This window comes from Daphnia pulicaria, chromosome 1 (assembly GCF_021234035.1).
Source record: "Daphnia pulicaria isolate SC F1-1A chromosome 1, SC_F0-13Bv2, whole genome shotgun sequence".
In the NCBI taxonomy this organism is placed as follows: domain Eukaryota; kingdom Metazoa; phylum Arthropoda; class Branchiopoda; order Diplostraca; family Daphniidae; genus Daphnia; species Daphnia pulicaria.
The window spans coordinates 30,837,831-30,860,655 of record NC_060913.1 but is presented as its reverse complement, the minus strand read 5'-3'; the positions used below and the strand labels follow the sequence as shown (position 1 = coordinate 30,860,655).

The window sequence follows — 22,825 nt, the reverse complement described above, 5'->3', positions numbered from 1 at the left end:
TTGTGCGCACAGGAACTCGTGTGACGAGCGAGTTCGCCTCCTTTTCTTTCAGGAGCGCGCTGAAAGACATACGCTCCTGTTATATTTTTTCTTTCTTCCGCACTGTACTAAAAAAAGAAAAAAAAGGAAGGAAACTAAAAGAAAAGAAAAAAGATCGGACACGACGTCGTTTGACGACAGAGGCGGAGAGTTGTAAGACGCGGGAGTCACGCATCATTTCGGGTCGTCCAACAAAAACAACAGCCGTGCTATTTGACATTAGTCGTAAATTCTTGCGGCCTGTTTAGCCGATCTTTAATTCGCATTCGACCATATGAAATGGTAGTAGACTAAATCTTCGGCCATGCGGAAAAAGGAGCCCGGGACCCGGGACCCGGACCCCCTCGCGCTGTCAAAATGTCACGAAAAGCTCCGGCTGTTGCCCCTGTGAATCGAAATCGTCTTGTTATAATATATACGTAGAGAGAGAAAAAAGGGGGGCCAGCGGAGAGAGGGGCTTGAGATTATTTAGAAGACTTTATAGACGACGAGTCCCTTCCGTCTGAAACATCTGGGACCATCAGCAGCATCCAGTTTTGACAGTTGGAGGAATTAGAATCGGGAGCTCCGTCTATAGTATGGCTCATCGGCCGCTTTTTCTTTTCTTCATTTCCTTTTCACTTGAGTATGGAAATCCAATTCAGATAAGTTAAAAACAGTGTCTACTTAACTTGCGAGTTCGTCCTCTGCTATTGTCTTTTTCTCAAAGCTGCAGCTCCCGACAGCAGTAATTGGTCCATTATTTTTTCCTGAGAAATAAAATGCGCAGCCGTCAATGTAAATCTCGATGCAAAGCGGAGGAGATATAAAGGCTTAAACAGAGGGAACCTCATCATACATATACATGGACGCCCAGCAACGACGAGGGAGGGCTGGCATTATTCGGGGGAGGCATAACACGATTATTCACCCAAGAGAGAGAGACAGAAAGCGAATTTTGAGGGGAGATTTGCATCCGCTAAGCGCTTGAGTTCCTGTTTTCACGCTTCAATTCTTTTGTTAAATATTCAAATTGACTGCCGGGCCTTTAGACTAGGATCTCTTGATAACTCTAATTTACCATTTTGGGTGGGTGTGTGTTGCGATGAAGAATGATGGTGTATACTGTATAGTGTAGTTAAGCAGGTGGTCGGACGGCCAGAAAGATGGATCGAATCTTTTTTGAAAAGATTTGCAAGAAGTTGTAATTATGACCAATAGGTGGCGTGTGGAATACATCAAGCAGACGTTTCGGTTATTTAGGACGCGCTCTTCGTCGATTGGCGTACACACACACAAAGTACAATACATTCCTGTCTCGTCAACGTTTTGGGTTAAAACTGTCATAAACTTCACCAAAGCAATATCTACCTGACCGGCGAAAATGTCTGAACGTAAAGTTTTGAATGTAAGTATCATCCTGATCTGTTAATTTATTATCATGCAGCGATGTCACAGAGCTCTGATATGAGTACGGGATTTATTCAGTTGTTTCCATGTGTCATGGCGGCGCGGCGACGTTTGTAAAAAGCATACGATGAAACTCGTTGAAAATTGGTTCCCCCTTGACAATCTAACATGGAAGAAGAAGCAGATCCTGAGGAGCAGGCATTCCACTCCACCGTCCGGGAGTACATCATTTTCTTGCTCCTCTTTGGTATCCTATACGTGGCCAGTTACCTTGTTTTGAGGAAGTACCTGCACAAGGAGAAACATGAAGATAAGTTGGATCCAGACAACGGTGAAGCGACCGTCCACAGAATCAGTCTGGGGATGTGCACTTTCGCACTTACTGTAGCTGTTGGAGCAGCTCTTCTCTTGCCGATTTCCATCCTCAGCAATGAAATCCTCTTGCTTTACCCCAGCAGTTACTACGTAAAGTGGCTCAATTCTTCACTCATCAGTGGGCTGTGGAATCATGTCTTTCTGTTTTCGAACCTATCCATCTTTATTCTCCTGCCGTTTGCCTACTTCTTCAGCGAATCTGAGGGAATTGGAGGCCAGCAGGGCCTGATGGGCAGGGTCTATGAAGCCTGCCTCATTCAGCTAATGCTGGCCATCCTCGTGCTGGGCATGGCCTTTGTTTTGTGTGCGTTGATCGACAAGAGCCAATCTGCCGTCGAGCTCTTCTTCAACGTGTGGAACTACTTGCCGTTTCTCTACTCGTGTCTTTCGTTTCTCGGCGTCCTCCTGCTCTTGCTGTGCACACCCCTGGGCTTTGCACGACTCTTCACCGTGTGCGGGCAGATCATCATCCGACCCAACTTCCTGTCTGACGTCAACGACGAGTACTACGCTGTTCTCTTCGAAGAATCGTGCCTCCGTGAACGCATCAAACTCAAGTCACCCGACAAGCAGCTCAACGGACAAGATCGTCAAGCGCGCAAAGTTCTAGAGTCGAAGCTGGTGTCGCTGGAAGCGCAGAGGTTTAAGTTGAACCAACAGAGGCGGTCGTCGCCCGTCCTTCGACGTCTCATCTACCCTCTGGCCATGGTCCTGTTGCTGGCACTCACCATGGCCGCTTTGCTCAATGTTCTACAAAATACTCTGCAATTGCTGGTGGGAATTAAGGCTTTACCGCTGGCCACCCGCGAGCATTTCCCACTAGGACTCAGCTCGCTCTCTAAATTAGGTCTGATTGGTGCCGTAATCGAAGTGGTCCTCATCGGCTACTTGCTGGCGGCCTCCACCGTCGGTCTCTACACGTTGCCCTTCCTGTCGGGCATCCGACCGACGGCCAGGAACACGCCGCTCACTCAGCTGATAGTCAATTGTGGACTAGTCCTGGTACTGAGCTCCGCCTTGCCGCTGTTGTCGCGCATTCTAGGCATAAGTAACTTTGATTTGTTGGGAAACTACGGACGCATCGAGTGGCTGGGCAACTTCTACCTGGTCCTGCTCTACAACGTCATCTTTGCAGCGACTGCCACACTCTGCCTGGCCAAGAAAGTCACCAATTCGCTCTTGCTAGAGGTTTGGCGTCGTCTCAAGCTGGCATGCACCACGTCGCTCCAGCGAGGCGTTCTAGAGCCCCATCGGATGCTTAGTCCCGTTGGTCCCAGAAAAACCAATAATTCAATAAGACAAACCAACGATTAAAAACAAATGAGAAAAGACGAGAACGGGAGAGATATATATACGTGATATACGATACATCCATGGCTTATTTCACACCTTTTTTTTCCCCTCGGTTGCATCTAGTCTCTATTTACTCCGCCTTATTTTTTCCATCACAACTTTTTCCCACACTTGGCATTCTTTTTGTTCCCCTTTTGTGTCCTGCAGGAAACTTGCGAGGGGCTTAACGTTCTGCACTTTGAGTTTCCATTACAGTGAAACGATATGTTTTCTTTTCCTTCTGCGTGTTGATTTTGTTTGACTGATGTCCTTTTTTTTTTCTTCCCCGTATCCATTTCGTTCTGCTGTTGATGGCCCCCGGAAGCGAATTCCTCTTTTTTTTTTTTTCGTCTTGAAACAAGAAAATACGTGAAACATGTAAACAACAATTCTTGCCGCGCAATAAACGCGTTATTTTAAAAAGCATTTCAGAGCTCTCTGTGACATTGGGTGTGTCTGTTACTTGATGACTGTAACGAATTTCAAGGTTTCTAATTGTGTTTGACTCTTTTTCGTTTTTCATGGAATGTCTCGGGTGATGGCAGAAATACTATCCACCGGATTTCGATCCGTCTAAGATTCCGCGCGTTCGCCAGGCCAAAAACAGACAGTTTACGGTCCGCTTGATGGCGCCATTTAACATGAAGTGAGTAGTATTATTGTTATTATTGGCTATGGCAAAGCTCAGCGGAAAGGTTTCCAATATTATCCCACCCTTGATACTAATTTTAACCCTTTCTAATTTTATCTCAGGTGCAAGACGTGCGGAGAGTATATTTACAAAGGTAAAAAATTCAACGCTCGCAAAGAGGATGTCGAAAATGAAAATTACTTGGGCATTCGCATCTATCGCTTCTACATCAAGGTGATTACTTCATTCTTCTTTTACTGAATTCTAATTGTTCAACACATTTATATCTAGTGCACTCGATGTTTGTCTGAGATTTCCTTCAAAACGGACCCGCAGAGCACAGACTACGTGGTTGAGGCGGGCGCCACTCGTAATTTTATGGCTTTGAAGTTGGCAGAAGAACAGGCCGTCCGCGAAATGGAGGCCGAAAAAGAAGAAGAGCGGACCAATCCCATGAAAGTAAGTCAGAACATTGCGGAACACATTTTTTGTTGTTGTTGCTCGGAGACTTATGGGTTTTTTTTAAATTTCACAGTTACTGGAGAACCGCACCAAAGCTTCTCGGGGCGAAATTGAAATGGTGGAAACGCTCGAGGAGCTCAAAGAATTGAACAAGCGCAAAGTTGTTGTCAATTTCGATGACATGCTCCATCGTTACGACGAGGAACGCGAGTCGGAAGCGGCCTCGGAAGCAGCGGCCGAAGCCGCAGCGGAACTCGAAGACGAACAGCTGATCAAGTACGTTCTTTTATTGCTAGAACTAGACAATGTGTTGACATTTTACAGACATGTGCATTCCGTGTTTACGACCGTCTGTTAACCGCAACCTAACTGTTATTTGTTTATTATTATAGAGCCGTGTTCGGCGAACGGACGGAAGATGGCACAATGGTGAAAAGGCTCGCCGACGACGGCGGGTCGTCCAGCGACGAAGATAAACGGCCAAAGAAATTAGCCAAAATTTTGCTGCCAATCAAAGCGACTGATCTATTAGCTGCTCCATTAAACAACCCGGCGACTAAGAACAAGAAATTGAATCCTCTAGTGAAGCTCAAGACAGCCCTAATCAAACCCAACAACTCTGCGTCATCTAGCAGCACTATCGCGCAGTCTACAACAGCTCCTTCTACATCCTCGACCGCTCCTTCAGCTCCTGCGCCCGTCGTGAAACCGTCCCTGGGAGGTCTCGGCCTTTTGGGTTCCTATTCAGATTCGTCTAGCCATTCAGACAGTGATAATTGATTCGTTTCATCGATACAACCGCCTTGACTGCACTACAAAAGAATGTGACGTCTGTACATCCATGATTTTTGTTTTAAATACACACGCGCACTTCAACCTCAAGATAGCGCGACGTCTCAATCAGCAGTTGCGGTCGATGAATTATTGAATGGCAGGGACTTTGATTCAATTCAAATGTGTCGAGACAATGGGATTTGTAGTGACGCCATCCGCTCGGTGCTGCCACTCACTTTCAATTGATCGCTTTATCTTCCTCAAGTACGTTTCTATTTGTTGTTGCTGGTACATTGGATTTTTGTTTAGAAAAAAAAAGGTTAAAACAATCACTAGTCACCGGGACTAGATCGCCAATGAGCGTGGTCAAGGTTCTAGAGCTAACGGTAACGAATCGAGGCTTAACTGAAATTACAAGAAAAAATTGTTTGGAATTATGGATCCTTTCTGGGAATCGGCACGCCGGGTGCTGACTAGGAAAGGAGACACTGTAGGCCTATTTTGTGCTAGAATTATTACAATACATTTTTTCCATTTTTTAAAAACAACTTTTGCGGCGGCCCAAAAGGTTGTCTGGCGGAATGATGTATTCTTCTTCTGGTTCGTCGTCGACTTCTTCGCCACTGGCAATGATACTGGCAATTCGCTCTGCATAATTAGAGGCGGATGTGAAAATCGGTGGCATTGAAAAGTCAAGGTGATGACGCAATTACCCGATTTCCTGCGCAATCGAAGCCTCTCCATTTGAACTAAATAGAGGCGGTGCAGGAGGAAGTAGGTCACTCCAGCAAGACCAGCGCCCGTCCCAAAGATTTGGAAAGCGTTCCGGGTTCCGTAGTTGGCCATCAAAATGCCTCCGATGAAACTGCCAAGTCCTCGCCCTGTCCGCCGTAAAGTGGCGCCAAAAAAGCGTTTTCAAAATCAAACAAACTGGGTCGAAAGGAACCATAAAATCACATAAAATTATACCGAACGAGTAGTGAACGGATCCAACTGCTCCATTCAAAGTCGCCAATCTGGGACAAAGAATCACGGATGTGTAAACGAATTCTGCAAACCAAAATTCAAATCAAATCACTTACAACCCGGGTGGCGCAGCTGCAGCGCAATACATGGAACTAGCCACGGCCATCATGTGAATCGTGACGGCTTCTAATGCCTCAAATGGCAGACATAGCCAAGGATCCCTTTTAACACAACAAAATGCCGTTTTAGTATAGCTACTGTAAACAGTATAATGAAGTGTAATGGACATACCATATTAGCGAATAGCCGAAAAATCTGATGCAATACGTAAGGAAAGCGACGACAAACACGTTGACAGATCCTATTTTACGGACAATCCAGTCTGAGACGTAAAGGAAAGGAACTCCAATGACACAGCCCAAGGTAACCGTCATTCCTGAAACGGAAAGTGATTGACTGTTTAGTAAACGGTGGGTGGCCTTATGATAAATAATAGTTTCTCAGATTATAATTACCTAATAGATAACTATTGGCTTTAAGTTCCATGAGGAAAACGAACATGAAAGATTCGATGAATCCCCAACAGGTGCCAAGAAGGAGCATCATGAATATGAAGACGTCGACATCGATTAATCGGACGAGTCTTTTGACTCCGGCGGCAAAATTTCCGCTTTCCATTCGTTCAACGTCGACATCGAGTCGACTGATGAGAAGGACCACCAAGACGGAAAGGCCGTCAGCAATGTAGAACAACAGCGAATAGTCTGGGTCACCTACCAAATGAGAATAGATAGTGGAATTCTTTTATTATGTTGTTCGGATATAGTGAAATTAAATATAAAAGAAAACCTTGCAATTCGACCGTCCAATCGAGCAACACCCCGCCGACCATGCCCTAGATATCAATTGGCAGTTGTTGGTCATTATATCGAAACTGAAATAAGAATGTTATATTTGGAAAGGGTCGTTATATTTCTTACAAAAATTGCTTGTCCAATTACACCAAATAATCGCTGCTTGCCAAGGTCGCCATCGTTTTTCTTCACCATGGTGATGGCTGTTGCGTCTAACCTGGAATATAACAAGGCAAAGTTTAATAACTGATGTACTTAATCGGTTGCTAAAAATTGGTGCTGAAGGTTCTTGTTGTCAATATTCATTGATTTAATTACATTGAGAATGAAGTGGCCAACGAACCGGAGGCCAATATCCGTAAAATGAAGTAGATCCAAAAGCCTCGATTGTGTTTGATGCGTTTAGTTTCTTTTATTGCGTCATCTAATGTGAAATTGAGCTCCTGATCGACGGTATCTGTCGGCATCAACAGCGTCAAAGGACATTGAATCAGACAGTTACAAAGTAAGGCGGCCGAAAGCGGAGTTTGGTCTGTTTGCAATGTGACTATTCTGTATTCCGTTATTGTTGGTCTGTCCTTGATGTCGAGCAGCGTGATGGGCCCCAGAACGAGTTCCACTTCCAGTTTCGACGTTGACTTGGTTGTAATTTGCGTGCAATTGCCGGCGGGAGTACATAAATGCATACGCATGTCCTTGTAGTCGGTGCAAGCAACCGGCTGGCACTCGGACGGCGTCCAGTGGGCTAGCCATAATTTTTCGGTCGTTGCTGTTGTCAAACTTTCGTTTCCCAGTCGGAGAACGGTGCCAGTACGGTTGCAATAAAGACCTAAAGTCGGGATTTCCGTGATGTTGCGCACTGGGGAACGGTCGGGAGAAACCCGAGCGTCCACGTGAAGTAAAAGCGTGTGGAAGAGGACGGCCGACGACACCGAGATGATTAAAAGTAATTTGTAGCGATTGAACTTGTCTGCCAACATGCCTGCAAAAGGAAAACAATTTTCAGTTTATTTTTAGAAAAGGAAATTTTGATCATTAAAAATGGCGGACCAGCTAATGGCGGCATGACGCACGTGACGAACGGAAGCACGGAATAAATAATGGCAATCTCTTCAATGTTGAGCCCGACTTGTTGCATTTGCAGGGTCAAATAAGGGAGGTAGAGAGAAGAGGCTAAATTTGAAAGATATCATCAGAATCATTTAATTGAAACGACTAATTTAAACGAACTGCCAAATTACCGCCGTAATAGAGCAACATGGTGAGTTTGAGTGGGATGAGCGGTTTGTTGACGGTCAGAGTTTCCTTGAGTTTCTTCCATTCGGAAACGTCGTCCGCTTCGTCGTCCATTTTTCAGCACCGGCGTGAAAAAGAGAAAAACACGGAACTCTGGGCGTCGGCGATGCCAAAGTGCGGGCGGACGATTGACTGAGCGATCGAACTAGTCGCAGTCTGCCTCGTTTATGATTTTTTTTTACCAATCTGACGGAAGCAAAAATCTACTGGCATCAAGAGAATGAGAGCAGCAATAGCTGATGAACGATGTGCGTCAAACGCCGTGTATCACGCCTCGTCGACATTTGCTCGGTGATGTTTACGTGAGAATATGAAACTAAAAAAAAAAAAGGCTGCCCGAATCTATGACGAAGGTTCGCCATCAGTGAGCAGGAATTGATGCGTACTTGGGACGTCAATGTATTATTATAAGGTGAATTGTCGATTACTATTCACGCCCGTCGCCACACAGACACGAAGAGAAATTACCTTTTCCCCATTGTTTCGTGTCAAAATAAAATCAGATCAACAGACGAGTTCAGCCACCAAGTATTGTATTAAGTGGAATATATACTGTACGCGATATACATTTTTCACTACAGAGTTACGGAGATTATGAGCACTGCTTGATACCCTCGACTAGATATTAAATAAAAATGAAAAAGGAAGACAATAATAGTGTAATGTTAATTCACAGCATATGGTAAAGCCATTGACAAGTTCTCACACTTGTTGATGCGTTTACCATACGCATCTCTTTAATTACTTTAGCAGGCATGGCTACCATCAGACAAGCCATCGCCCGTCATCCCGTATATAAATCGGACATTCGATCTATTTGATCGCTCGTTGAATACGGTCACTCGCTTATGCTTGTAATCGTGTTACAGTTGTCTTGGTTGTTTCTCAATACACCTTTAACCGCACCTCTCGCGTTTGACTCCTGTGACTCATCATCACAATAGCTACAAATTCGACATATTCGTTTACGCTTTTATATACTGCTGCCAATCTGGGTACGGATTTGTTCACATCACTTTTTGTTAAAGCCGACAACCGAAAACATATGAGAAACCCCCTGTTCAGGGGCGGGAATGCCGATAAGAGAGACACCATATTAGTTGAGTCATTATAATATAAATCCAAAAATAAAATCGACGACGGTGATCATTAGTGGCTATGTCCAGGGGCGCATTGTGGATAGCTGGACTTCATTTGCATGATCTCCCCAAAGTCATAGAGGCCTTGGGTGGCACGGACTTTGCCCGGCAACGCGCCGTCGACAACGAAATCATAAAAAACGTCCTGGAAATAAGAAGCGAAACGGATGGAGGCTTTGTCCGTGTGTCGAAAACGTCCTAAGATGGCGCTGATGTCGGATAACCCTCCGGCCAGGCTCAGTCGTGTCCCGTCTCTGCATGGCACCGTTTCTTCAAACGAAACAAGATAGAAGAAAACCCCGCTGTTGAAAGTTCGGTCCGCTTTCTGGGCCAGATTCCACAGCGGGCAGGTCAACTGGGTCGTGCTTATGCGGGCAAGATTCTCCTGGACGTCGGTGGTGGAATTGACGGGCGTTAGAAAATTTTCCGCCGACTCGTCGGATTCAGCCGATTCGGCGGAGCTGTGAAGTTTCATGAAGTTTGAAGCGGCTTGCGTCTCGATCGTCTCACAGTCGGAAAGCGTGTCGGCATAGCCGTGAACTGTCGAACCCAAAACTGGAAAATCCCGCCATTAGACCATATACAGACAACTTCATTAAAGATTCAGGATATTTACCTAACGGAAAGTCATAGGGTGGGTGCTCATGGGACCAAACGGCCTTGGCGGACCTCTGATAGACAAAGTTATCCGGTTGTAGCCAAGGGTATCCGGACGGCTTTAGCCAATCGAGCGGCACCGATTCAAAGATTTTCTTGGGCGGCAGGGAGACAAGGCAGAGTGGGTCGTACGTGGAATGTTTAGTATTGCACGGACTGTTTGACCACAAATGATATCCAGCTTTGAAATCCGAGTCGGTCCGGTTGTGTGACGTCTTATTGTACACCTCACTTTCGACCTGCGTCAAACGTCCATGGGATACCCACGCTTGGGTGAAGAGGTAGGGGTGACCTTTCGGATGCCTAGATCAAACAAGGAAGTATGTCAAAATTTTAGCATTTTAGAAAATGGCCAACGAGTCGAATTTTTACTTGGATGTCGTCAAGGAGTTGACCAGATCCGCTCCAGCTCCCCAACCGAGTAAAGTAACCAGGCTCGGATCTCCACCAAAATGCTCAATATTGGAAGAAACCCATATGAGAGCCGCGAAAAGGTCGGTCAATCCAAGGTTGTAAGACTATAAATGAAAAGAAAGTTTATTGTACTAACTATGGCATTGGCTTCCAACCATAAAAAACAGATATTGATTACCTTTTCCAAGTTCAATAGAGTTTTCTGAGCTTGAAGAACGGAATCCTGCAACGGGACACGTAATAATAATAATAAGACCATTCACTCGTTTCGCAAATCGGAAAAACCCGCACGTGATTCAACCGCACCCCCAGGAAATTCCGAAGGGGAGGAACTAATAAGAGTCTTTTAACCTTACCTGGAAACTAGTGCTGTCCTTGATAACAGAGGAGGTATCATTGAGTAGCAAACGAGGAAGAAAACCCATGGGCCCGAGGCGGAATCGTGGAACCACAAACACAACACCTTTCTCTCTAGCCAGCGCGGCGGACGGAGTAGCTTGATCTGTTGAAATTCATTAATGTAATAGGGACATTTTGTAGGAATTAAAAGGAAAATTTTACCTTGATGAGCCTGATCAATCCAGCCACCAAACAAAGTTGGAACGGCAATCACAACAACTACAGGCGACGGAGTGTCATAACCAACGTACGGAGAATAAATATCAAGAGTGAGACAATCTTGGCTCCCGTAAGTCTCGAAATGTCCATCCGCTAAGGGCCGAATTTGAAGACATTCTTGCGGTTTTGATTTCGGATATTTCAGGACATTTTTCCAGCAGTGCTCTAGTCTGAATGGAGGTGTTCCTGGCATCCAGGTGTAATCTACATTTTCCCCTGCATGTTTTGCCTTGTTGGAACCAACAGGAGGGATAGCATAAGGAACTCCAAGGAATTCAAATCCTCTGTCTCTGGCCATACTGTAAGTAACAGCAGATTTTTAACAAGAGTCAAATGGCAGTTAATGAAATGTATGCTATTCATACCCTTCAACAGGACCACAGGAAGTATGAGCCAAATGAAATGTGCCATTAGCGATGTATGGCTCCGGATCACTCAACATCAGCCGGCGATATTCCAAAACAAGGACGAAAATAAGTATTGGAATAAACATAAGTAACATAATGTAACCTGGAAAGAAAAAAACAGCCAAAAAATCAATTTGGTATCTTATTGCTAAAAGCAAATTATTGGTGATCAAGGACTTACAACAAGAGAGGAATCGTTCCTTGAGTTTCCGTGTAAAAATATCGCTGGGTTTCGCTTCCAGTGAGCATTCGGAAATGGTGGCTTCCAACGAAGTTGGTTCGAGCATTGGCGAAAACACCTCTGCCATTGTAATGCCAGAAGATGCACTGGCGTGCGTCGGGCTATCGTCCATAAATTTACGCCACATCTTGGTGTGAGTTTACCTTTAAACTACGCAAGTATTCACTAAACACCGATAGTCTGTTCAGTGCGGATAACACTGCTTTCGTCAACAAGGTAGCGAATGGAAATGACACAACGAAAGGAAAGCGGGCTCCATTAATACTCAACCCTCGTCTGTGAGGTGAATGCTGGATGGACCCTGGAGCTGGAGGTTGACACAAGGAAAAACAATTCATGCGGCCATCTAGCGGTGGTAACGGAATACCAAAGAGTAACATAGGCCTATCATACGAAAGTGGTCAACAACTAAGACATTAGTTTTGGACGTAACTTTATTGATGTATATTGTACAAAAAAAACACACAAAAAGGTAATAAACCGACACGCACGTAAAACTAATTGTTCAAACATTATTCACATTATTTTTTGGGATAAGTTCTTCTTCATCGTCATTCAACCATCTGTCCATATTAAATTCAGCTTTCCAATCCACGTCTCGCGGACGCTGGTTAGGTGATCCGCTGCTGCTACTTCCTCCTCCGATTCGTATGTGGAAAAACTCTGCAGCATTGTGTAAGATTCCTCGGTCGAATGGACTTGCATATTTTGTTTTTTTGAGCCAAGAAGACTTTTTAGGAGTGCGATGGAAGTGTTTGTATCTGGAAGCATTAAGTCTTTCGTTTGTTGTCATACCTAGGATCACCACCTGTGAATAAAGACAAAAACAAATTGGAATAGGTAAACCCAATTCGCAGGAATTTACGAAACACATACCTGATATAACTGGCAACTCAATAGAGCTGTAACCCATATTGCATGCAAACCCGCGTTGGCGGCCATAAAAGTCACCCAGCCATCACAATACAAGACCCCTAGTCCTATAGAGGAAAAATCCTTGAAAAATCTCATTTTATAATCAGGCTACTCAAATACAAACCTGCATGCGCGTTGCATTCTTTGTTCCAAAAATTAACGACACCAAAAATGAATATCACGCATGACACGGAAAGTAGAAAGAGATAGTAAATAAAGTAGCGATGGTTGTTGAGACCTAAAAAGAAATAAAAGTTATACACACTTGCATGGTTGTAAATTTTTGGGGGCTGATCAACTTGCCTATACAGTTACCAACCCAAGGACAGTGATGATCAAAGCGTGCTACGCATCTATTGCAGTTGGAGCAATGCTTGGAACGGATAGGTCGCCTCAACAAACAGCAGCTACAAAAATGTTGCGGTTCAAAACCGGGACCGAACTCTGCCAACTGCTTTATAGTCTATTGTGAGGGGGATGGAGATCAAATTAATTTCCTTGATTGCGATGAGACTGAATGAAACTCACTTGATACTTCTCGTCTAATGAAAGAGAAATTGTGCCAGGGTCATTGTTCCACGTCTTGTAAAAGGCATAGCACAATCCAGTCGCGGATAAAGTGAAAGCCACATTCGTCACCCAATTCACGCTGGAAGCCAGCCATACAAACCAAGTGACTAGCACCCACCACTACAGAAGAGAAGGAAACAAAAATTAATATTCATCAACAGAATATTTCTATGATCTACTAAATACCTTTGTCGCTAAGTAAATCGATACTGGTAAAGATTCCATCGTTGTATCAGACGTAAAGGAACATAGTCGACCAAACAGGTTTATACATACAATGGTCAGAAGTAACATCGCTGCTTTTAGATAATAATTCAGAGAGCTTTGAAAAAGAGTGCCCAATATGAAAAATAGAACAAACGGACTCGCAACAAGAAACCAATGCTGTAGTTTCTGTAAAGAAAAATCGGAATGAAATAGGGAAGACTATTAGGAATCGTGATGTAATACCTTGTAATTTCGCGCATTTTTTATCCGTGCCATGCATGACAGTTGGTCAACACGCGCCTCTTTATCGGACTGAGCCACGCGATCCAGTATCCTGTGTAACAGACGAGGTCCCAACCAAGGAGGTTTGTCTTGGACTAGCAATTTGAAGCAACTTGTACCCTGGAAAAATCGTCAATAATCAATCGTGCCGGAATACGATTGCGCAAGTTTAAAGAGATTGTTATTTACTTTTTCATTTTGAACATCCAGAGAAGCATTTCTTTCCAATAAAAGCGATATAGCCGAGACGCTTCGAGACTCTATTGCCCAGTGGAGAGCTGTGTTGCCATGATTATCCTGAGAAATCACGCTTGCACCTAGGGAGGCGAGTAAACGAGTAGGATCCACACTGCAGACAGAATCATGTCAGACTTGGATTTTAACTAGGAGCCACATCATTAATTGAATACGTTGTAGTCCTGAAGGCAGCCCACATTAGGGGTGTCATTCCTTGCATATCTGCACTATTGACAGGAACTCCATGAGCCAATAAGTAAGCACACACAGCAGTGTGTCCAAACTGAGCTGCCAAATGAAGTGACTGGAATCCTTCTCCATCATAAACCATTGGATCAGCACCATGTTTTATTAATAAAATTACTGTAGCCAGGTGGCCTTGTCTGTAGAATGAATGTCAAACAGTATTATTCATTCTGATCAATAAATAACACAAGGTACCTGACAGCCCAATGTAGAGGAGTGGCAAGTAATTTACCACCAACTGCGTCAACTTGAGCCCCATGATTTATATACAAGTTAACAAGTTCCTTTCTATTATTGATGGAGGCCCAGTGGAGTAGAGTAACCTTTACATGTAAATTGTGCATTCAGTTGAAAATGTGACTTGCTAAAAATATTGTATGGTTTCTTACATTTTCATCATCTCTTTGGTTCACATCATATCCTTGATCTATGAGTTCTTTACATCGGTCAAATATTCCATACTAAGACAATATAAAACGTTATTCTTTACAAAACAAACAAAAAAAAAGAGATAAGATACTAACTTGAGTCGCTTTGACTATGTCCCATGTTTTATATTGCTGGTCAGTACCGGTGTTTATATTGCTCTGCATGTCATTGGAACGATCTTCACTGGGAGACTGGAGTGACATTTTCGGGACAGTAAGGGTATTTCCCGATACTTATAATTAAACTTTCTTAATATTAAGCCTATTCTTTAAAAAAGCATTTTTTTTTCACCACAACCCAGCCACAACCGCAGCACCAAAAAGCAAGACAAATATCGATTGTACTCTGGTTGCCTATGGTTACGTCGCTTGCGCTGCTCGAACGAATATGCCTAAAGTGCGCGGAGCGGGATGCGGGATGCGGGATAGCCCTTCGGTGGAATGCGGAAAACAACATCTCGCAGAATCTCATCTTTATGTCTAGTTGTCTACTCCCTCCTGCTCCCTCCCTCATTTGCATAGCTTTCATTTACTTTAAAATTAGTTTTGTCATGCTCGCCAATTTATTGTTTCCGTCCCTTAGCTGTCTCGTCACGTCGTGTTTCGCATATTTCAAATTTTAGTGACGAATCTGAATCTGGGCTGGGCGATCGAATCTGTGTGAAACTCGACATTAGGTGTCAAACAAATTTTAAATATGCCTCCAAAATAATTTAAAAAGTTTCTGATAAATATTAGATAACATTTAATAAAATAAAATGTAGGCTATTTTGATTCCAACAATTTAGGTATGCGCCTATGCCCTATATGCGCCGCATAGCATAGGTCGCGGGATGTATACCGCATACCACTCCCCGCACTTTAGGCATACGCGGCGCTGCTGTAGAATATTGGAATTCTTATCTGACAGACGTGAGACGTGAAGTCGTGAACGGTTAGGTTACTCTCTAATTCAAACGGCTTTCTCACGTTTGAATTTGTTGGATTGCCGGTAAGGCGGTAACTGCAGTTCAGAAAACTTGTTTCGAAAATTCTTCTCCCTATCAATGATTTCTTCTCAGTTAATTGGAATGGAATCTTTTCGGGAGTTCAAATCATTTGCAACTGAAGATTTTGTTCATACTGATATTTCTAAAACGCACGAGGTAATTTTAAACATATCGAATATTTGCATAGTATTGGTTAAGGTTAACTGTTGTAATGTTTTTTTTAGGAGAGTCAACTACCAAAAGTTAATATAAATGTCCCAGTTTTGCCTCCCACAAAATTTCCCAGAAATGAAGCTGCTCTTGCATTTATCCCAATAAGGGATAATGAGAAAATCACTGTTTGGAAACAGTTTCTGTTTATACGGTAAACTGTGTTTTTTAAATCTTTTTCAAATAAAAAATAAATTCATGAATATACAAGATATATGTTTGCTTACAGGAGAACACAGGGTATTTACCAAGCATTTGAGTTATTGTCACAAATGGATTTGAATAAGTGTTCAGCAAACAAAATGACATGTGGACTATTAAGTCTTTGGAAAACTTTAAAAGCAATTCAGAGTGTTATAGTGCCCAATTCCAGTGTATGTATACATTGGAATAACAATTCTTTAAGCTAACCACTTACACTGAAACCTTATAACTGGTTTATCTTTCAGGTGTTGTCTAGTGTTAATACTATAGCTACATTTTCACATACAAAAGACTGGTCTACTAGCCCTGTAAGATTTCTTGCCTGGCATCCCCATTGCAACAAGCTCGCAGTTGCTACTAGAGATGATACTGTACTTGTGTATACCGGTTCTACGTCTACTCCAGTTGTCGTCCGTCATTCATCACAGAAAGACATTTCATCTTTAGCTTGGAGGTATTTTTTATTCTATATTTTACATAAATTGTGTATGATGGTTTACTTCACTCGTCACACATTATATTCTTACTAGACCCCTGTGTTCGGCTCAGTTAGCTGTTGGTTGCGCTTTGGGAGTGGCTCTTTGGACGGTCGATCCAGCTTCATTAGGAACCCGACCGTCTGCCTCATGCTTAACTCACTTGCCTCATCCAACATCAGTCAATACCGTTTCCTGGGATCCTCAGGTAAATTTTATTTCTTCATCGTTTATCACGCTTATTTATGCTATCCGAATCATGATGCTGTAGGGCAAATATTTGGCTTCCGGTAGTGCAAAAGATTCTTCCTTGTACATATGGAATGTTGAAAATCGTGAAGCAACTTTACTCCAGAAAATGCATGGAGGCGGATACACTTTTCTGACTTGGAACCCAACAGGTGACCGTCTTTTAGCAGGCACACCAGGAAACGTATTCAAGTAAGTACTGTCTATTTGATGGAATGTGAAACACACTCAAACTTTTTTACAAAAATTTCATCTTTCAGAATTTGGGAAACCAGAACATGGTCAGCCGAGATCTGGGATGTGATGGACGGTCATATTCAGGCAGCGGCATGGAGCCCGTGTGGAACGAAAGCAATTTTTGCAGATTCCGTTCACCCCATACTTTATTGTGTGGATAAGGTAGAAACTACTGAACTGTTATGTATAACATTATATGCCATTCCAAATTTTATTCTTTCAGAGCTCCTCAACAAAAGCCGCGACTGTGGTAGCTGACTTCACAGAAACTCAGTCTTTAACAGAAGAAACTGAGAGGTATGGCTTTATATACTAATACAACTTAGCATTCACACTACCGATCGCTTCAATGCAGATTCGGTGGTCTGGTACAAGATCTTGTGTGGGATTCCCGAGGAGAAAGATTGGCTGTCATTTTTCGAACTTCAGATTATGTGGCCCTATTCCGCACCCGATATTCGCCAACTTTGAGTTTGTTTCCATGGTATTAATATTAACTTACAAAAATATTATTCGTATTTAACACTTACTTTCACTTTAGTGGCGTGATGAAAGGAGAACTTGATGAAGTGGCAACTACGATTCAATTTAAACCTGATTTTGAAAATGGAGCCCTTCTAACTGTGGTAATATTATGTTTTTGCAACTCTTAATTTAAAAAACACTCGAGCTAACTTTTTGTTTACGTTCCTATTTGCAGGGTTGGTCCTCCGGTCGAATTCAACATGTGCCTTTTTCTTTTCTTCCTCAACACCTTGAGACCTAAATTCAACCGTAATTTTCCCATATTCTTATCGGCAAACCTTTCGTGAAACCATGATAATTTACTAGTACATGCTATCTCAAATAAATAACAAAATATAAATGTTTTGTCAAAATATTACTGTATTTTAAGTATTTAGGAAAGAACTTTCTGGAAGCGAAGGCAATCAGAAACAACTTTCCATTTACTCTCTTGTGCTGTTATGAGGAAATCTTGACAAAATGGCTGTGCAGGCTTTTTTTCATATCTCACTATTCCAGCTACAGTAACCATGATAGTTGATTGACCTTTTATTGCTTCATCTGTAATATCATAAAAAAATATAATTAACATAAAAAAAAAAGAAAAAACTCAAAATGTTCTAACATACCATGAACTGGCTGTGCATCAAGGCTTATAATTTGATGATCACTTACAGGAAGTTTCTCAAGAAAGGCTTGAATTACCATATTTCCTGCCACAGAACTACCATTCCAAACTAAAACTGCTGTGTCCATATACAGCCTTGAAACTAACTAGAAATATTGTTGGATATTAGGGACATTAAAATTTATAGCAAAACTTAAGTTACATTTCTCTTTTTGTCAAGACATTCATAGTAGAGTTTTGTAAATTCCTGGGCTGTAGAACAAGCTTCATCAATCAGCACTCTTTTATCCTGCAAGATAAAAGCCACATTTATGCTAGATTTCACATTGTAGAAGATGAAAGAGATTAAAAGATGGAAATAATACTCTTAGGTTAGTACTAAAATATAGGTTTTTAGAATTTTATAAACATGAATCATGCAAGACGTCAGTGACAAGTCAAATCTACACTCAAGTATAATTACTTACAACTACAATTGCCATGTGTATGTCAAGTGCTTTTGAAGCAAATTAAAGAGAAAAAAAATTATTTTCAAGCTGAAGACGTAGTAAGGTAAGTCAGGAACTAAATGTTCACGAACAAATTTAATAGAATCGAAATAGTTCGACCAGAATTACGAAGTTCATAAAACAACTAGCAGACAAAAATTTAACATGTCGCACAGCGTTGCACAATCGAACAATAATAAAACGCGAGACGCGAGCGGGTTGGTAAAAACTGGTAAAAACAAAAAAATCCGAAACCAAAATAAATTACGGATAAAATAAAGTGTTAAAGCAGGTTAAAGTAATTCAGTTGAGGACTATGACATCTGGGTGGCTGCTATATAGGGCATATAGGTCATTGATATCTCACCTTTTCAAACACAATAAAATGTGTACAGTACGGCAAATACGGTCTACCGTTACTAGGATTTTGCGGTACTTTGACCTTTTTTGTTAGTGACCTTGGTCTGGTCATAGATTCAGGGTCAGTGTAGAATCGAATGCTTGAGCTGTAGTAGTTCAGACTTCAGAATCTATACAAAATGGCATGTGAATGTAAGCACAAAATGTCTTTCTATCTTGTTGTTATTGTCTTGACTATTTGCACTGGAAGTGTTTTCTCTATGTTGGGTGAGTAAGATTGGCAGCGTAATTGTTTAATTTAAAATGAGACACAATTTAGAATTTCTTTTGCATTGTTCTAGATACTTCAATGTCTTGTTCAGATGGTGACTGTCCGCCGAATAAAGAATGTTTTGTACCGTCATGCTACGGATCTTCTTGTCGGAGCGTACAACCTGTTTGCTTGACAGTTTTAAACGCCTCTGACTTTACCTGGGACGCTGATGGAACTGATTCCGATGATAAAATTCTAAAAGTTGAATTTAATATAGTCAATCCGGAAGAACTACGATTACTGTAATTCATCACTCAAAAGTAAAATCATGTTTAGCTCTACAAATAAAATAAATGGTCATACAAGGGTAATATTTATTCGTCGTCTCTACAACATACAAAAGTTTTAAAACGTCTCATCATTAAACATGCGAGGGTGTTCTCATAAGCTAATTATGTAAAGTAGGTAAACTTAAGCGAAAACAGCGGTGAATAGGCTGGGAGTCGCTAGTGATGTCGTCAGGTAAACAAAGCCTTGGATTATTCGAACAAAGTTCCTTTTGAAGTGTTGGATAGTCAAACGATAACAATTGCGTACAGCCCATTAAATCAATGCGACTCAATTGTCCATTATTCGTCAACAACATTGCGCGTAATCCATGTGAAGTAAATTGTAAACAATATGCTAAACACAAATTGTCTAGGGCAGGGAACGAGGAAGCAACTGCCACTAAAGATTGATCAGTTAGTTGACTTCCAGCCAAAGCCAACTGCTTTAAATTAGACAGTCGATGCGCGGATGCAGGTAAGATAGTTTTCTCAATCAAAATATCATTCAAGCCAGATACCCAGCTGAGATCGAGAACTGTCAATTTAGGCTGAAGAGCTCGGTTGAAAGCAGTTGGCGACACTGACGGAAGTTTTAAAGCAGCAAGGACGCTTGCGTTACATCCTTGAATGCTGAGTGTTGTGAGGTGAGGCAAACGATCCATTAGCCATGCACATTGTTGATGTGAAAAGGAGGACCAATCCATCACCAAACACCTAGGCTGGCGGCGGATTATTCCGGCCAACACGATAGGAGTTAGCTGCCGGTGTGAGAGATCCATTAACTTCCATAGTGAAGGATCGATAGAATATCGATTCCATGATCGGCAAACCCGCATGCAAACCAGTAGTTCACCAATCGACAGGTATTGAAATACTGGTATGAGTAATTCAGGTCGCAGAATCAGTTCTAGCTTATCCGACAGTTGGCCTAGCAAAATTCCGGAAGCTTTTCTCCTCTGTGTTTTTGAATCAATGTGGCTAATGGTAGATGGTCGCGCTAACGCAACGACAGGCTGCCGCACTTTTTTAGCCATCTCCAATTGTTGTTGTTGCCTGAGTTGATCCCGCAGGTGAGGGAAGGGGGATTCCATTTTATGTGGAGAGAACTTTGTTTCTGACACAAGTGCCTCATAGGGTTCATTTGATTCCTCTGTCGGCTCCTCTTTCTTGATAATGATTGGTGACAACACATCGTTCTTAGGAATTACTTGTTCAACCTTGTTTTCAACAAGTTCTCTTTTCACAATAACGGAAACTTGCGAACTTGAACAGCTAGGTGTGGTTTGGAGAACTGATGAACGTGAAGTTGAAGAAACACTGTGTTCGACTTTAATAGGTGTGGTGTTGAATGAAGTAGGAAGAGGTTTCTTGCTTTTAGAGTTGGCTGGTTGTGCAACCCTTACAACAGGAACCCCTGTTATGGCTAAGTGGGTTTGATCTTTTCTATGCTGTTCAACTAAAGTCCGGACGTCTTGGATTAGGGCAACGGGGTTTACAAGCAAATCAGGAACGTTCTTGCGTGTTGGAGCTAGTGAATGTAAATAGAGCACAATCGCTCGAAGGCCATGTAATTCACTGGCTGTTAAGTGGACGTGTTGCGGTTGACTTGGTGTGACTTTTTCGATATTCGTCTGTCCCTTTTTAAATAAATGAGAATTATTAAAGTCAAAGTAAAAATTAATAGAGCTTGAGTATTTACGGAACATACTGGTTGAAGTTGAGAAAAATCCAGGTGGTCTTTCCCCAATAAAGTGTAGACGTATCTTTCGAGTACATACCAAAGCATCTCCGTATAAAAAGGGAAACGAAATTTAGCAGGTACGCGAGTGCTGTCTTCCAATTGCGCTATCCGTAATTGATTTTCAATGGCAAAGCTATGAAGGAAATTGCCACCGAATACGAGAGAATCTGATGGTGTGTAAACTGCATGAATCCAGCCTGAGGGAATGAGGAAAGTGTAGCCAGCCACCAAATGTACACGACCACATTTCTCGACCAGATCACCAAAAAAAATGTCGCTCTGCTTGCCGGATAAAGTCCATTGTTCGTACAACTGTAGATTACGTTCCGTCGGAGGTATCAACCAGAAAACCTAAACAACTTGTTCATGTAAATAAGTTATAACAGTGTATGTGGATATTTGGTACAGACCTTAGAACCCCTGATAATGTGGTACCAGACTGAAGTGCCACCAAAGTCAATATGAAAATCTGTGTAACACCCAGCGACGCTCATCAAACAATATTTCTGAACTTTGGGATACCACATATCGTCCATTGAGTTAGTCGATTCTTTTTGAAGCATTCTCAAAGCCCGAGGCCACATGACCTCAACCCAGTCAAGAAGACTAACCTGCAATGTAAGATGTTAAATTACATGCTGCAACTGTGAACAACAACAACAAGAAAAAATGTACTGTTGAAGGAGGATGGACCATGTGTTCGAGCTTTGTGTGGGAAAACTCTAGGCTAATGACATTCAATAAGCGATCTTTATTGGGGCTTTCATAGTACTGCTGCCATTCTTTCATAGTCATTTCCAAATTCCTTTGAGTAGCAACTTCCATTACATCCACCATTCTTCTTGAACCTACAATTTTTAAAGTATTACTCACAAATATAAGCACTAAGATCTAATTTCTATAATTACCAACACACTGTCTAACATCTCCAACAGAAAAATCAGATTTTGGAACTTTCATATCCAGCCCTGACTTATCTTTAAATAATAAAGGGGTACTGAAACCATTCTTTTGAACATATCCCATGGTAAAATCTGTAGAACTATAAATATTTAACATTTTCAAATAAATTAAGTTGACAATGGATATTAACTTACCCTTTCCTTGCATCTCTTGAACAAACAAATTTTCAAACTTATCCGTTGTAAGTTTAAGATCAAGACTGAAGGATGGAAGAGAGCTAAATGCCAGTTCAAGATCCAAGTCGTCATCATCGTCTAGATCTGAGTTTTGACTTCGTCCTCCACGTTTTCTCTAGAACATCGTTATATTTTATTATTAGGAAACAAATAAGACAACCGATAGAACAAGATTCAACTTACTTGTGATGTGCGTCCCCTTCTACGGTTACTTTTTCTTTGTTTTTTTGCTACTGAGTGAGGAATCGAATTGTCTTCCACTTCCGACATTTGGATCTAGTGCTCAAATACTCAATATATAAACGAAATAACAGCCAATTTCACTGCCGGAACTCACAAAAATTAAACACGTAAAATAGAGAAATGGTAAATTGCTATTATTTTTCTTTACCAAACACTAAACTAGTAGTATCGATATAGCCTACACCTAGTCAGCAAATCGATCAATTAAAACCAATTAAATATGAAACGATTATATATGTTAATTATTTTATTGAATTAAATTCTAAAAATTTAAAAATCAATAATTTTTTTATCAA

The 22,825-nt window shown here is 41.9% G+C and overlaps 7 protein-coding genes across 9 annotated transcripts; 2 read left to right on the top strand and 5 right to left on the bottom strand.

Annotated features, from left to right (window-relative positions):
* Window positions 1–1,255: 1,255 nt before the first annotated feature.
* LOC124341304 (protein Lilipod-like) lies at window positions 1,256–5,131 on the top strand. Of its 2 annotated transcripts, XM_046794367.1 has the most exons (6): window positions 1,256–1,426; window positions 3,681–3,781; window positions 3,889–4,000; window positions 4,058–4,225; window positions 4,302–4,504; window positions 4,621–5,131. In XM_046794367.1, exons 1-6 carry the CDS (start codon window positions 1,403–1,405, stop codon window positions 5,006–5,008), a joined length of 996 nt encoding a protein of 331 aa, XP_046650323.1. In that variant the 5' UTR covers window positions 1,256–1,402; the 3' UTR covers window positions 5,009–5,131. The 2 variants fall into 2 exon arrangements, with proteins under 2 accessions (XP_046650323.1, XP_046650314.1); XM_046794358.1 differs by lacking the exons at window positions 3,681–3,781; window positions 3,889–4,000; window positions 4,058–4,225; window positions 4,302–4,504; window positions 4,621–5,131 and adding an exon at window positions 1,507–3,561 and having other exon boundaries at window positions 1,277–1,426.
* On the bottom strand, window positions 5,075–8,416 carry LOC124341154 (major facilitator superfamily domain-containing protein 6-like). The gene is made up of 11 exons (XM_046794115.1): window positions 8,064–8,416; window positions 7,873–7,995; window positions 7,141–7,804; window positions 6,949–7,039; window positions 6,818–6,863; window positions 6,484–6,741; window positions 6,260–6,404; window positions 6,085–6,189; window positions 5,972–6,018; window positions 5,716–5,883; window positions 5,075–5,650 (listed from the first exon to the last, which is right to left on the bottom strand). The coding sequence occupies exons 1-11, from the start codon at window positions 8,170–8,172 to the stop codon at window positions 5,541–5,543; spliced, it is 1,866 nt and encodes a 621-aa protein (XP_046650071.1). The 5' UTR covers window positions 8,173–8,416; the 3' UTR covers window positions 5,075–5,540.
* Window positions 8,417–9,076: 660 nt separating this feature from the next.
* Window positions 9,077–11,897, bottom strand: LOC124341137 (neurotactin-like). The gene is made up of 8 exons (XM_046794092.1): window positions 11,535–11,897; window positions 11,312–11,456; window positions 10,890–11,245; window positions 10,685–10,830; window positions 10,507–10,551; window positions 10,287–10,432; window positions 9,874–10,217; window positions 9,077–9,812 (listed from the first exon to the last, which is right to left on the bottom strand). The coding sequence occupies exons 1-8, from the start codon at window positions 11,719–11,721 to the stop codon at window positions 9,268–9,270; spliced, it is 1,914 nt and encodes a 637-aa protein (XP_046650048.1). The 5' UTR covers window positions 11,722–11,897; the 3' UTR covers window positions 9,077–9,267.
* Window positions 11,898–12,014: 117 nt separating this feature from the next.
* LOC124341144 (palmitoyltransferase ZDHHC17-like) lies at window positions 12,015–14,848 on the bottom strand. Its single transcript, XM_046794103.1, has 12 exons — window positions 14,576–14,848; window positions 14,441–14,512; window positions 14,247–14,374; window positions 13,979–14,188; window positions 13,758–13,917; window positions 13,530–13,688; window positions 13,266–13,472; window positions 13,038–13,199; window positions 12,813–12,972; window positions 12,634–12,747; window positions 12,471–12,574; window positions 12,015–12,402 (listed from the first exon to the last, which is right to left on the bottom strand). The coding sequence occupies exons 1-12, from the start codon at window positions 14,681–14,683 to the stop codon at window positions 12,100–12,102; spliced, it is 1,887 nt and encodes a 628-aa protein (XP_046650059.1). The 5' UTR covers window positions 14,684–14,848; the 3' UTR covers window positions 12,015–12,099.
* Window positions 14,849–15,419: 571 nt separating this feature from the next.
* LOC124341496 (aladin-like) lies at window positions 15,420–17,722 on the top strand. Its single transcript, XM_046794561.1, has 11 exons — window positions 15,420–15,624; window positions 15,693–15,832; window positions 15,908–16,052; window positions 16,128–16,336; window positions 16,413–16,566; window positions 16,630–16,799; window positions 16,868–17,006; window positions 17,068–17,141; window positions 17,200–17,328; window positions 17,386–17,470; window positions 17,545–17,722. The coding sequence occupies exons 1-11, from the start codon at window positions 15,526–15,528 to the stop codon at window positions 17,608–17,610; spliced, it is 1,410 nt and encodes a 469-aa protein (XP_046650517.1). The 5' UTR covers window positions 15,420–15,525; the 3' UTR covers window positions 17,611–17,722.
* Window positions 17,710–18,635, bottom strand: LOC124342135 (NTF2-related export protein 1-like). Its single transcript, XM_046795107.1, has 4 exons — window positions 18,444–18,635; window positions 18,179–18,265; window positions 17,978–18,122; window positions 17,710–17,909 (listed from the first exon to the last, which is right to left on the bottom strand). The coding sequence occupies exons 1-4, from the start codon at window positions 18,456–18,458 to the stop codon at window positions 17,743–17,745; spliced, it is 414 nt and encodes a 137-aa protein (XP_046651063.1). The 5' UTR covers window positions 18,459–18,635; the 3' UTR covers window positions 17,710–17,742.
* Window positions 18,636–19,431: 796 nt separating this feature from the next.
* Window positions 19,432–22,686, bottom strand: LOC124340909 (jmjC domain-containing histone demethylation protein 1-like). Of its 2 annotated transcripts, XM_046793710.1 has the most exons (7): window positions 22,470–22,686; window positions 22,245–22,401; window positions 22,056–22,181; window positions 21,823–21,995; window positions 21,558–21,758; window positions 21,115–21,498; window positions 19,432–21,043 (listed from the first exon to the last, which is right to left on the bottom strand). In XM_046793710.1, the coding sequence occupies exons 1-7, from the start codon at window positions 22,554–22,556 to the stop codon at window positions 19,526–19,528; spliced, it is 2,646 nt and encodes an 881-aa protein (XP_046649666.1). In that variant the 5' UTR covers window positions 22,557–22,686; the 3' UTR covers window positions 19,432–19,525. The 2 variants fall into 2 exon arrangements, with proteins under 2 accessions (XP_046649666.1, XP_046649675.1); XM_046793719.1 differs by lacking the exon at window positions 22,470–22,686 and having other exon boundaries at window positions 22,056–22,189; window positions 22,245–22,334.
* Window positions 22,687–22,825: the final 139 nt, after the last annotated feature.

Bases quoted from the DNA above. Each gene is read 5' to 3' on its own strand.
- LOC124341304 (XM_046794358.1), top strand. From the start codon at position 1,597: ATGGAAGAAGAAGCAGATCCTGAGGAGCAGGCATTCCACTCCACCGTC.
- LOC124341154 (XM_046794115.1), bottom strand. From the start codon at position 8,172: ATGGACGACGAAGCGGACGACGTTTCCGAATGGAAGAAACTCAAGGAA. The intron at 6,864-6,948 runs GTAAGAAATATA...ATTGATATCTAG, and splicing joins TAATTGGACAAGCAATTTTT to GGCATGGTCGGCGGGGTGTT. The intron at 5,651-5,715 runs GTAATTGCGTCA...CTAATTATGCAG, and splicing joins TCGATTGCGCAGGAAATCGG to AGCGAATTGCCAGTATCATT.
- LOC124341137 (XM_046794092.1), bottom strand. From the start codon at position 11,721: ATGTGGCGTAAATTTATGGACGATAGCCCGACGCACGCCAGTGCATCT. The intron at 11,457-11,534 runs GTAAGTCCTTGA...TTTTCTTTCCAG, and splicing joins GGAACGATTCCTCTCTTGTT to GTTACATTATGTTACTTATG. The intron at 9,813-9,873 runs GTAAATATCCTG...GGGATTTTCCAG, and splicing joins ACCCTATGACTTTCCGTTAG to TTTTGGGTTCGACAGTTCAC.
- LOC124341144 (XM_046794103.1), bottom strand. From the start codon at position 14,683: ATGTCACTCCAGTCTCCCAGTGAAGATCGTTCCAATGACATGCAGAGC. The intron at 13,473-13,529 runs GTATTACATCAC...TTTTCTTTACAG, and splicing joins AAAATGCGCGAAATTACAAG to AAACTACAGCATTGGTTTCT. The intron at 12,575-12,633 runs GTTTGTATTTGA...TTTCCTCTATAG, and splicing joins AGAATGCAACGCGCATGCAG to GACTAGGGGTCTTGTATTGT.
- LOC124341496 (XM_046794561.1), top strand. From the start codon at position 15,526: ATGATTTCTTCTCAGTTAATTGGAATGGAATCTTTTCGGGAGTTCAAA. The intron at 17,007-17,067 runs GTAGAAACTACT...TTATTCTTTCAG, and splicing joins TACTTTATTGTGTGGATAAG to AGCTCCTCAACAAAAGCCGC. The intron at 17,329-17,385 runs GTATTAATATTA...CTTTCACTTTAG, and splicing joins ACTTTGAGTTTGTTTCCATG to TGGCGTGATGAAAGGAGAAC.
- LOC124342135 (XM_046795107.1), bottom strand. The intron at 18,123-18,178 runs GTAACTTAAGTT...CAATATTTCTAG, and splicing joins GTCTTGACAAAAAGAGAAAT to TTAGTTTCAAGGCTGTATAT. The intron at 17,910-17,977 runs GTATGTTAGAAC...ATGATATTACAG, and splicing joins TGATGCACAGCCAGTTCATG to ATGAAGCAATAAAAGGTCAA.
- LOC124340909 (XM_046793710.1), bottom strand. From the start codon at position 22,556: ATGTCGGAAGTGGAAGACAATTCGATTCCTCACTCAGTAGCAAAAAAA. The intron at 22,182-22,244 runs GTAAGTTAATAT...ATAGTTCTACAG, and splicing joins TCAAGAGATGCAAGGAAAGG to ATTTTACCATGGGATATGTT. The intron at 21,499-21,557 runs GTCTGTACCAAA...CAAGTTGTTTAG, and splicing joins ACATTATCAGGGGTTCTAAG to GTTTTCTGGTTGATACCTCC.